Source organism: Myodes glareolus, chromosome 5 (genome assembly GCF_982192425.1).
Source record: "Myodes glareolus chromosome 5, mMyoGla1.1, whole genome shotgun sequence".
In the NCBI taxonomy this organism is placed as follows: domain Eukaryota; kingdom Metazoa; phylum Chordata; class Mammalia; order Rodentia; family Cricetidae; genus Myodes; species Myodes glareolus.
In genome coordinates, this window is record NC_142030.1 from 6,701,572 (window position 1) to 6,713,696 (window position 12,125).

General features: G+C 41.1%; 1 protein-coding gene across 1 annotated transcript in view; it reads right to left on the bottom strand.

The window, feature by feature from the left end:
• Window positions 1-12,125, bottom strand: part of Ush2a (usherin) — a 683,507-nt gene that overhangs the window by 314,502 nt on the left and 356,880 nt on the right. The window contains 2 exon segments of the mRNA XM_087905997.1: window positions 2,990-3,160; window positions 5,364-5,431. Of these exon segments, the coding sequence (XP_087762123.1) occupies window positions 2,990-3,160; window positions 5,364-5,431 (239 nt within the window).

Consider the following 12,125-nt stretch of genomic DNA (forward strand, 5'->3'; position numbering starts at 1 on the left):
GTATTTAAAATCATGAAGAAAAACAACAATAACTACAATGATAACAATAACAAAAACACACGATTGCTTTATCCCTACCAATCCTTTCCTGAGAAGTTAAGTTTGAGGTTTCAAGAAATAGTTCATCTGGTAAAATGCCCACTGTGCAAGCAAGAGGACCCGAGTTCAGGTCTCCAGCACCCTTGTAGAAAGACAGCTTGGTGTTGTGTTATGTAACCCTAGTGCTTTGGGGAGGGGAACCAAAGGATCCCTGGAGCTTGCTGCCCCACAGTCTAGACTATCAGTGAGCTCTGAGTTCATCGAAGGAGACAAACTCTATTTCCAAAGAAAGTGAGAAAAAGCAGATGACCTTGACCATTGGCTTCCACATGCATGAGTACATGCCCACTCCCACCCAGTACACAGACACAGTCACATACACATGACAGGGATACACACACACACACACACAAAACTTGGGCTCACCATTTCAACACTCCTCACCAGTACACAGACACACAGTCACATACATATGACTCTCTCTCTCTCTCTTTCTCTCTCTCTCTCTCTCTCTCTCTCTCTCTCTCTCTCTCTCTCTCTCACACACACACACACACACACACACACACACAACTTGGGCTCACCATTTCCTTTATTTAACCCTCACCCAGTGACAGATGGTTAGTACTGTTGTGAACATTTTCTAACGCTAAACTTGACCCCTGCATCTTTATGCATTTGTTAACTTACTGCATTTCTCAGGAACCATTAAGACCTATCAGACTTCAAAATGAATACCATAGTGGACTACACGCCAAGAGCCTGGGCTGTGGAAGCACGCATCTCCAACACTGAATTTCCAGAAGATACCAAGTAGTAATATTTCAGGTCTCAGACTCTTTGTGACTGGGTGATCATTCACTCATTCCTGTATGCACTATTTTCGCAGACCCTTGTCCCTAGCAGATACTTTCAGTGTTCTGCACAGAGCGTTTGGGAAGATGCAACTTCTCTTTTTGCAAAAACTAAATGAATGACACCGAGTGCCTCTACTGTCCCATGGTTCTGTGTCAAAGGCTGCTCAGGGCTTGGCTGTCTGCAAGCTTTGGTTCTGAGCGCTTAGCCAACATGCTACGACAATCCATAAAGGCCACTCTACTTTGTTGAACACCTGCTCCCCACTACTTATCTAATGACCTTGAGAGCTGGTTATTACATTGAAACTGTGCAATATACAATAATCCCTCAATTAACCAGGATAAACCTAAAATGCCATGGTTCATTTAATTTACTGCTTAACTAAGTTAAAAAACAACAACAACAAAAAAAAACCTTTTAGTTGAATATTTCCTGAAAAACGTCAGGATATTTTTCACATTGGTAAATAAAGTGGGATTAAAAGGAACATGAGCAAGTTTGTCTCCTTAATAACCTTCAGGGCACAAGGACATCCATATTGTTATGACCTCTGACACCAGCATTATTCAAGACCTAACACATAGTGTAATTATTTGGGGTTACCTTTTTAGCATCACAGAATTTTAGGACTCTCAAAAAGACATTAAAAACATTAAGTTCAATGTCCTAATTTTAGTCCTGGAATAAAAAAAAGTAAGTTGATGTGCCTTAGTACACTTGTCTTGGGTTACATAGTAGTAAAATCTGAATTTAAACTCAAGGGAACAGGCCACGAAGTTAGTTGTACTTAGATTTCAAGTTATAACAAAATTATAAAGTATGGGATATTGAAATGGATTTTGAATGACTGCACAGTACATCCTAAAAATTGCCTTAGGAACAGAACATTTTTATGCCACTTACCTCCTGATGAAACCCAGCATTTCAGCAATTTCTGCTTAATCTTGGTTGCTCCCAAGCAATCAAGACTGTTCAAGGTTTTCACGTGTACAGCTATTTTGGAAACAGTGTGGACTTCACCATTAGCTTTTGAAAATCGACTTCGGACACTGTTTGGCTTTTTAGTAACATGACTAGATGTAACCTGAATTGTCAGGTCCCAAATCCACATGCTGTGCTGAACGCAGAGGCACACGGGCCATTCCGAACAGGGCTTCACATTGTCTGCCTGCCCTTGCTCTGTGCTGTCAAGGCAGACACGTAACAGCAGTTGGATGCAGTTTATTTTCTCATGGTATAATATTTTGAGCATTCACGAGCATGTTAAGTAAAATGAATGCGTACACAGTGTCTACATAAATGTAAATTTATTCATAATCAAGAGCAGAATATTTTCTATGGCATTTATCAAAGCAAATACCCTCATATAGGTATTGCTATAAAATGAAGAGGGTGTTTAAAACAAATAGGGACAACCTCATGTTTATATTCAGTTATTTTCAGATGTGCTATTAAACTTAAAAAAAGATTATATTTCATCAAAAAGAAAAAGGAAATAGGAGTACAAATTCCACAGCAACGTCAAGGTCTTTTAAAAGACCTTCATCTGCAGAAGTGCCAGTTAGCATTAAAAATACCACCATCTTCCCAAGCAAACCTCTAAACTGTTGACTCTCGGCTTTCACCAAGCGACTGTTCTTCTGATACAGAAGTTTAATATAAATCACAGTACAATAACAATCAAGAATATCTTGGGGTCATTTGAATCTTCATTTAAAAATACAAGATCTAAATTCATACTGTGAGGAGTTTTCCAAATGAATACAAGCACCACAGGCAACCATCTTATTAATCTAAGTATTTTGGGAAAAGCTCTCAACAATTAGAACGTCCTACAAATAATAAAAAATTTAGTACTGAGCATCTCAACATAGATGCAGGAAAATTCACTAACTCAGATGGTTATGCTATCCTTCAAATAACACAAAATAAATACGCAGGAAATCAACCAAGAGACTTCACGTTTAGGTTGTGGAGGGGATTTTCAGTATAAATACTAAAGGATGAGGCTTTTTTCTGGTATTTCATTTGTTTGATTTGGGAAGGAAGGAATATGGGATGAAGAGAAATGACAGAAACTAAGTTGATCTACTCCCACCTTGATGAGGTGTAGACACCCAGGAGAAATGTGCCAGAGCATGGGAGCCTGGAGGTTTTCGGTGCTGTTGTAGACAACATTCCACACTGTGGAGGTATGAGTAGGATTTGAAGTATTTAATCTGTAGTGTTCCAGAATTTCATTTAGTTGCCTTGGTTGTCTCCACTTGGGAATCAGTGAAAAATACGGCGTTTTACTCATTCGTGATGTAGAGTGTTGGTTAAGAGTCATACAAACTTTAATGTATCCTTCTGAAAAAAAAAAACCTATATAGAAAGCTCAAAAGTGATTGTCTCTTAAAAACATATACACAGTTATAAAATACCTGTTCTAAGGGTCTTTAGGGGAAATGTGACATAGCCTTTGCCTTCTAGTTACTTATTATTCTCTCTCTGTTTCTCTCTCTGTCTCTCCCGTGTGTGTGTGTGTGTGTGTGTGTGTGTGTGTGTGTGTGTGTCCCTGCACCTGAAGCCAGAGTGACTGAGCAGCAAGCAATATGCAGCCTCTTGTCTCTCATCAGCGCCGGGGTTAGAGTTGTGTATGACCACACCAGGTTTTTTATGTGTGTTCTGGGGATCTGAGCTTAGGTCTTCATGACTGTACATACAATAATTGTTCTTATTGAGCCATCTCTCCAACTCCTAGTTACTTGTAATTTACAATAGTTAACATTATATAAACATGCATGATTTCTTTTAATCTTGAGTTTAGGATATCAGACAAAGATGGGGCGGCAGACAGTGTCTGAGTACTTCTGAGGGGTGTGAGAGGAAGGAGTGGTGCACCAGTGCTGGAGACTCCAGCAACCCAACACAGAATGAGCAAGGAGTCACGGAATATAGAGAGTGGAAACCTGTAAGGGCTGAAGCGATGGGCAGGGCTTTATGGCACTGTGAGATTGTACATCCAGATCAGGGAGGTTGGACAGGTAGAATCAAGAATGATGGACACTTCAAACGAGGGTTTCAGCATATAGGAGGTAAAGAGGTCTTGTTTCAGAATAGACAGAAGACAACTCAGCCGAAAAACACTCAGAGAAGTGGGTATTTTCTAGAATAAATAACACAGTTTGTCTTAAGGCGACTGAGGACCAGCATGAGAGTTTAGGATTAGCGCAGCGACAGCAACAGAATGAAGGGTAACGCTTTTCAGCTTGAACGAATGCTGCAATTTATTCAGTGTCAACCTTTCATTCACAGATGAGAAAACTGGGAGTAAGAAATAAAAATGAACAAGCACGAATTAGTGCTAAGAAAAATCTATTAAATTTTAACTCAGCTTCTTAGACCTCATATAATGAGAAATAAACAAAAGTCACTAAGATCAGAAAAAAATCTAAACATATTTATAAGTTATATTCTTCTCTGGATTAAACTACAGGGCAATAAAACTTATGCTCTTATAGAGGAACTGGGTTTGCTTTCTGGAACCCACATGGAGGCTTGCAATCCTGGGCAACTCTACTTTGGGAGATCTGATGCTTTTATGGTCTCCTTGGGCATCAGGCATATATGGTACACACAAACATGCATGTGCACAGACACACACACACACACACACACACACATACACACATTATTCCAGTCATTACAAATTATTGCAAAATGCCCTCCACCTATAATGAACTTGTCAGTGGATAAGTAGGTGGTCATTTTTCTCTAACTGACAACCGCAGAGAAGTTGTATCTACATTTAGCTTGGAGTGATTGCCTAGAGACAAAATGGAAATTAAGTTGACAAGTGATAATCAGAGGTTCCTAGAACCACTGGTCTAATCATTTCTATGCATTTAATCACAATACAATTAGCTGGATGTCACAAGCCCCTCTGAATGAGCACGTTGGGATTCTTATGTGAGCCAGAACCAGCATGTGCAAGACACAGAGCTCTGCTTACTGGATGGGAAGAGTTCTAGAGTCAAGGGCAGGCAAAGTAGGGGGTCTACTTGTTCCGCGGGTAGCTGCACTGTCTGCAGGATGACATAAAACTGTGTGTGTGTGATGAAGGAAGTCCTTCTGTATATGTGTTTCTTTAATTGGTTAGTAAATACGGAATCTGCATTGAGCTGTGATAGGGCAGAGTACAGCTAGGCAGGGAAAACTAAACTGAATGCTGGGAGAAAGAAGGCAGAGTAAAGGGACACCATGGAGCTGCCAGAGCAGAAAGACATAAGCCGTCAACTGGAATCTTGCCAGTAGGCCATGAGCCTCATGGTAAAATATAAAATAATAGAAATGGGTTAATTTAAGAGATAAGAGTGAGCTAGAAATATGCATAAGCTAATAGGCCAAGCAATGTTGTAATTAACACAGTTTCTGTGTGATTATTTCAGGTCTGGGAAGCCGAAAATGAACAAGCAGCTTCATACTACATTTGTGCACCGCACATGTGTGCATGCTTCAAGGACAGTCTTGTGAGACGTGAAGATGCCTAAACCTGGGGAAGGAGAGAAACTAGAATTACCTTCCCTAGTATATTTTCAGGAGAGTTCACTCCCTTTCCACATTCTGACCTCTAGGAATTGTTAAAATAAAGCTTCACATTAGAATCCACTAATTACGGCTGGACAGTAGTGGCATATGCCTTCAAACCCAGCACTTGGGAGACAGAGGCAGGCCCATCTCTGTGAGATCAAGACCAGTCTGATCTATAGAGTGAGTTTCAGGACAGGTTCCAAAGCTACAGAGAAATTCTGTCTCTGAGAATAATAATAATAATAATATAAAAATTATTAATTATGAAAATCAAAAGTAATAAAATATATTCATTTCTCTCTTAAATCACTTGACTGCTTTGAAATGGATCCTTGTCAGTCACAATCTCCATCTAACTTTCTCATTTTATAATTTGTTTTCTTGAATGTCTATGACCTGGCAAATTATTTTCAGGGTTTAGTCTTAGTTCAAAGACTCTGTTAGAAATAAATGAGATATTTAAATTATTTTGAAGACAACAGGAGTTGTTTTTGAAATGCAAATGCGTTGCCTGTAACAATGACTTTGAAACTCCCTTCTCCTGTCACCTAGCCAACCACTATTTGACCTTCAGATCATCCAAGCTGGGTGTGTGGGTATGCTTCATTTGTAAGATGTCCTGGACACTTCCCAGGATTCCCTTGGGCAGCAGCTATTATCAGCTATTATCTGCTCATCTGACCCCCATAGCGCTTTGTGCAAATTCCCAGCATGACACTCACAACCCTGCAGCCATATTGTATCCTTAGTGTCTAATACCATGTCTGACATCCTAGAGATTCTGAATATAAATAACCGAATCAATGAATACAGAATGAATGAAGGAGATGACAATACAGTTGAGCTAGGTATGAAAGGCAACCATGTGGTACCCTGGCCAATAAAATCAACTCTCCTTCTCATGAATTTCCATGGTACTTCACATCTGTTGACTTTCCTAATGAATATCAATCATATCCTTAATGAGAAAACTTAATCTATAATTCCCCAATTCCATTCTTAAATGACCTGAATTCTTCACATATAAAACACCCAGTAATCTAACTAAATTTTGACCAATTTTTCCAAACTTTAAATCTAATTTGTACTTTCACAATATTAAAAATAGTGATTTTGAGAAACATCTTTGAAACATGTCATGATTTAAGTAACACATATCCTTAAATCTTATTAACCTTGAACCATCATAATTTCATGTTTAAAAGATTAATGAAATGCAGCCTAATTCAGGAAAATAGCTTTTGCATTATACTGATAGCAAAAGTAAACTAGGAAAGGCGTGCTGATTTTCATGCAAAATACAATCAATTGGTTAAACATGTAGGTCACCAGAAGAAAAGCAATCTAGTCATTTTTATAGCAAGTGTTGCCTTAGAACAAAGGAGGTCACCAGGATGACACTCGGCCTGATTTGACCAAACCTCATTTTCTACAGCTTCTATATGATAAGTGTCTAACAGTCCTGTGCTGACACGAGACACCCTCATTTAGCGTCATAAGAGGAACACAGCAAGAATACACGGGAGGTGACAGACCGACTTGGAATTGGACAACTCTGAGATATGGTCACAGCAGCCTCGTCAAATGTGCGTGAGTAAGGACTGGAGAGCCCCCATTTGGACGAACATCACATCAAACATATGTCCCAGTTAGGGCTGCTATTGCTGGGATGAAACACCATGACTTTGACACTGGAGGCAGAAAGGGTTTATTTGACTTTTACTTCCACATCCCTGTCACCATTAAAGGAAGTCTAGCCAGCACAACTTAGAAAACAGCATCATGAGCGTGGGTGAGACCACGGGTGATGGGTTACTAGGAGTTATAACCACAGGGGTGTATTTTACTCTGATTTTATGGGTGTGTGTGTCTGCGTGTGTGTGTGTGTGTGTGTGTGTGTGTGTGTGTATGCATATGAGTGTGGGGGTGGGCGGGTACACACTCATACGAGCTTGTGGAGGCCAGGTGTTGACTCTAGGTATCATCCTCAATTGCTGTCTTTAATTTATTCTGTTTTATTTTCTAGCAGGGGCCTCTGGCTGACCTGTCACTTTCTGTGTCCCCCAATTAATTGTTGCATTTAGGTGTTTCAGTACAGCAAGAAGAAAAGTACATGACCCATGTGATGTGAGACCAGATCACTCAAGGAACAACAGCCGGCTGCAGGGCCACTCTGCCAGACCAGGCTTACGACGACACAGTCTAACATCCCTCCCTGTTCCCTTCCTTTGCTGCCCCTGATTGACAAGGACTTGATGAATGTTCTCCTTCTCGTCTCTCCTCCAGGTTTGAATCCCTTACATTCTCTGGGAAAGGAAGCTAGGGGTTTTATTCGATGTCATATCAGGAGCAAAAGCAAGGATGGCACAGAGCTTCCAGGAACTTCCATGGTGGCCAGAAGTCATGGTCCCTGTGCCCAAATCTGAGTGATTCTTGATTATATCTTAGTCATGCCAGAACATCATGGTTAGCTGCAGCTGAGACTGGATGCTGTCATATTCTCCCCTCAGTAATGGCTGGAGTTCCCTTTCCTATAAGCATTCAGATTGCTAAGGCAGGGACTTGGCTATCTAGTTTACAGTGGAGTAAGAAATCACCCCACTCAAGGATGACAGCAGCTCATAGATGCGGCTTTCATACCTGGGACTTTGTTATCTCAGCTGGTGTCTCAGGAAATCATGTTATATCTGTACCATGGTTTTCCCAGCATGCAAAGTGCTCCATTATCCTGTGTACTATAAATCCATGCCTTCAACAGGACTTTGAGGCCTAATTACTAAATTCACCCGGGCTATTTGCCACAGGTAGGAACAGTTTCCTGTAGCAATGACACAGGGCTTCTTCCTGCGCTTGGATTCTGACAAGCTGTCTTCTTTGGGTTGAGGAGCATCCGTTTCTCTGGTTGTTAGGACCAGAGATCAGGATGAGGAAGTGACTACACTTTGCAGGGTCCCATGTGGTATAGTGAGTGTGACTCTTAGCCTGCAGAGGCTATGTAGAGACACCATAACCATTTGCAACTTTATAAGACAAAACATTAAATTGGGGTTTTCTTATAGTTACAGAGGTTTAGTCCATGACTGTCACAGAAGGAAACATGGCAGCATGCAGGCAGACACGGCGCTGGAGAAGGAACTGAGAGTTCTACACCAAGATCCGCAGGTAACAGAAAGAACAAGTCACTGGGCCTGGCTTGGGCTTTTCAAACTTCAAAACCCACCCTAAATAACACACTTCCTCCAATAAGGCCACATCTCCTAAACCTTCAAAATAGTGCCACGTCCTGATGACCAGGCATCCAAATCAATGAGCCTATGTGGCCATTTCTACCCAACCACCACTGGTGTGGGACAATCATCTATATTCTGTCAATTATATTTTAAACGCTGATTGGTCAGTAGCCAGGCAGGAAGCATAGGCAAGACAACCAGACAGGAAGTAGAGGCAGGTCAATGAGACCAGTATAATTCTGGGAAGAAGGAAACCCATTCCTCGGGAGTCCTGGCCAGCCACAGAAAAAGCAAGATGTGACTGCCTCACTGAAAAAGGTACTGAGCCATGTGGCTAACACAGATAAGAATAATGGGCTAATATAAGTTATAAGAGTTAATAAAAAGCCTGAGCTAATGGGCCAATCAGTTTATAGCTAATGTATACCTCTATGTGATTTCTTTGGGATTTAATGATTGTGGGAACTGGGCAGGACAGAAAACTCAGTCAACACACCACAACTCTTGAATCATCAGGACTGAAGTAGAAGAACCCAACTGTGTCAAATCCTCCAGTCAGAGGTACAGTTCCCTTCAACTACTCTGCATTGTAAGTAATGTTTTGTTTGTGAATGTTCAGGGCATTGCATCTTAGAACAGACATGGTTTTTAATGTTCATCAGGGCTTAAGAGTGTTCATACTGTCAGGTGTGATAGCGCATACCATAGTCCCAGGACTTGGGAGGCTGAGACAAGAAGACTGTTGTGAGTTTAAAGCTAGCCTGGGCTACATGGTGAGACCTTGTCTCAAAATTAAAATTAAATAAATCAGAGAGAGAGAGAGAGAGAGAGAGAGAGAGAGAGAGCCCTGAACAAACAATATTGGTGCTAAATAATATAAAAAGTTAGATAAAACTTGAAATAGTAGTAAGGGTCAGATGTTTTCATAGACAAGAGTTAATGGCCATCTCGTTGAGGTGACATTTTAAACAGAGACCTGAAGCCAGTGGATAAGGAAATTGTATGGATTCTGGTGAGGGCACATTGCAGGAAAGGGTACAGCCAGAACCAAGGCCTTCACCCATGAGAGAATAAGAGAAAGGAGTTAAAGAGAGTGACATTCCTAGGATTTTGTTACCAAAGAAAATAGAGAATTGAGGCAAGAGATAGTCGGGAGGAAGGGGTAGGAGAGCTGGGAAATGGGAAAGTGATGCGGGAGAATTGTCTGTATTCTGTCAATCATATTTTAATAAAACGCTGATTGGCCAGGCAGGCAGTATAGGCGGGTCAACCAGACAGGAAGTAGAGGCGGGGCAATGAGAATAGAATAAGGCTATGGAGGAGGAAGGTCCCTCCGCCACTCCTGCGCAGACCACCGAAGAGGCAGCATGTAACTTGCCCAGCTGAGAAAGGTACAGAGCCATTATGGCTAACATAGATGAGAAAAATGGGTTAAAATAAGTTATAAGAGTTAACAAGAAGCCTGACCTAATGGGCCAATCAGTTTATAACCTTATGGAGTCCTGTGTGTGATTTTCCTTGGGGTATGCTGGCTGTTGGGTACCAGGTGGAATGGAAACCCCAACAAGCCAGCCCCCTCATGCTACAGGAAAGAATGAAAGCCAAGAGTTTCTGGTTGTCTACAGTTTTGCTTCCTAGCAAAGGTGAAGGAACTGCTTGAGAAGAGTTGAGAGTAGAGGGGACAGAAAGAAGCAATCACAGAAACAGGAAAGGGACTATGCGGGTGGGGCGCTGTGAGGGACGTGGGGTATCATTTGGGATGTGGGGTCTGAGAGCTATATCATCAGCCAAGAATTCTCTTTGGATTCTTTGGAAACAGCAGCAATGACAAAAATACGTACCCCTATATACACACATAGTCCTGAACTGTCCTGTCAATGCTCTTAAAATGAAACTGAACACTGGCCTGTAGGGTAGTGATTGACTTAACAATTCTCTTCCTCATATTCCCATTCACCCATACACCAGACGTAGCTCTGCTCCCCCCACATAACAAGCCCACACTTGGAGGTCTTTGAAGTGGTTGTTCTCTCTCTTTGATGTCCATTTCCGCCTTTGTTGTTGGATGACCTTTGAGTAGGAGTCAAATTATGTTGCCATCAATCCCAACCTTAGATCCCATTCAAGAGAAGGGAAATCTTTTGAGTACAAAGAGATATTTTCTATCATGACAAACATATTATCTAATGCTTGGAGTAATGTCTAATGAAAATACTTTTTATTTGCTGAATAAAGAATGGGCAAGACCAGAGAGAGACCTCAGTATCCCTTACATGGACTGCTTTTAGAAACATACCAATGTCTACAAATATCAAAGAGTCTAACACAACTGTCAAACCAATAAAGGCCTATAATTATAAGCGAAAGGAAATTTGCCTTTAAAAATAATAAGGCAACGCTGTTCATATCCAACTGCTAAGCACTAATGCTTCAAAATAAATAAACAATTGATCAATCAATCAAACAAATAAACAAAAATCCAGGATACGGGGCAGATGAACATGTAAATCACTAAGTGTTATGGAACCAGGGTATGCAGGTGTCCTATACTATGGGTAGTTACATATATATTAATTTTGTATAATACATTCAGATAATGTAGATATAAAATGGCTGCAGTATATAAATATCAATTTATTACTTAGAAGAATTTATGTGCAAAGCCTAGTTAGCAATGCCCTACTCCACCTCCGATGTCACACAGCTTCTTTCCTCAATGACTTCAGCATTGGCTCGGCTTTCTTTTCAATCTTAATCTCCCTTTTGGCAACTTTAGCATCCTCAATAATGACTCATCCCTGAATTTGGCTTCACTTAACTTCCTCAAGTGCAATGCCCTTCACCTCGACTTCATTTATTCACCATCCAGTCGAGTTCCACTCATTACTTCATCATCTTTGGAACCAGGTCCAAGATTCTAAATCTAAAATCTACCCTCTGCAGGCGCGTGTAGGCTGCTGCCCATCCCTTTAACACCTCCCTCAACAACAATCTCCACTTTTGGGGGTGGTGGGTTTCGAGATAGGGTTTCTCTGCATAACAACCCTGGATGCCCTGGAACATGCTTTGTAGACCAGGCTGGCCTCAAACTCACTGAGATCCACCCGCCTCAGCCTCCCAAGTTCTGGAATTAAGTGTATGTGCCACCACTATCAGGCCAATCTCCACTTTTTTGAGACTATCTCATTTCCAGAATATTCACCGCAGCTGCCTTTCGCACCTATGGCCTTTGATTACCTGGTATGGTCTTATTCTCCAAGTACTTAGCATTTCTCACTGTTGTGGTTCGAATGTGCAAATGTGCAATGTCTCCTATAGGCCACGTGTTTGAGCGCTCGGTGTCTGCTGATGGCATGGCTTTAAAAGGTGATGAACCTTCAGGGGACAGAGTTTTACTTGAAGAAGCAAGTCCTGAAATTTTACACT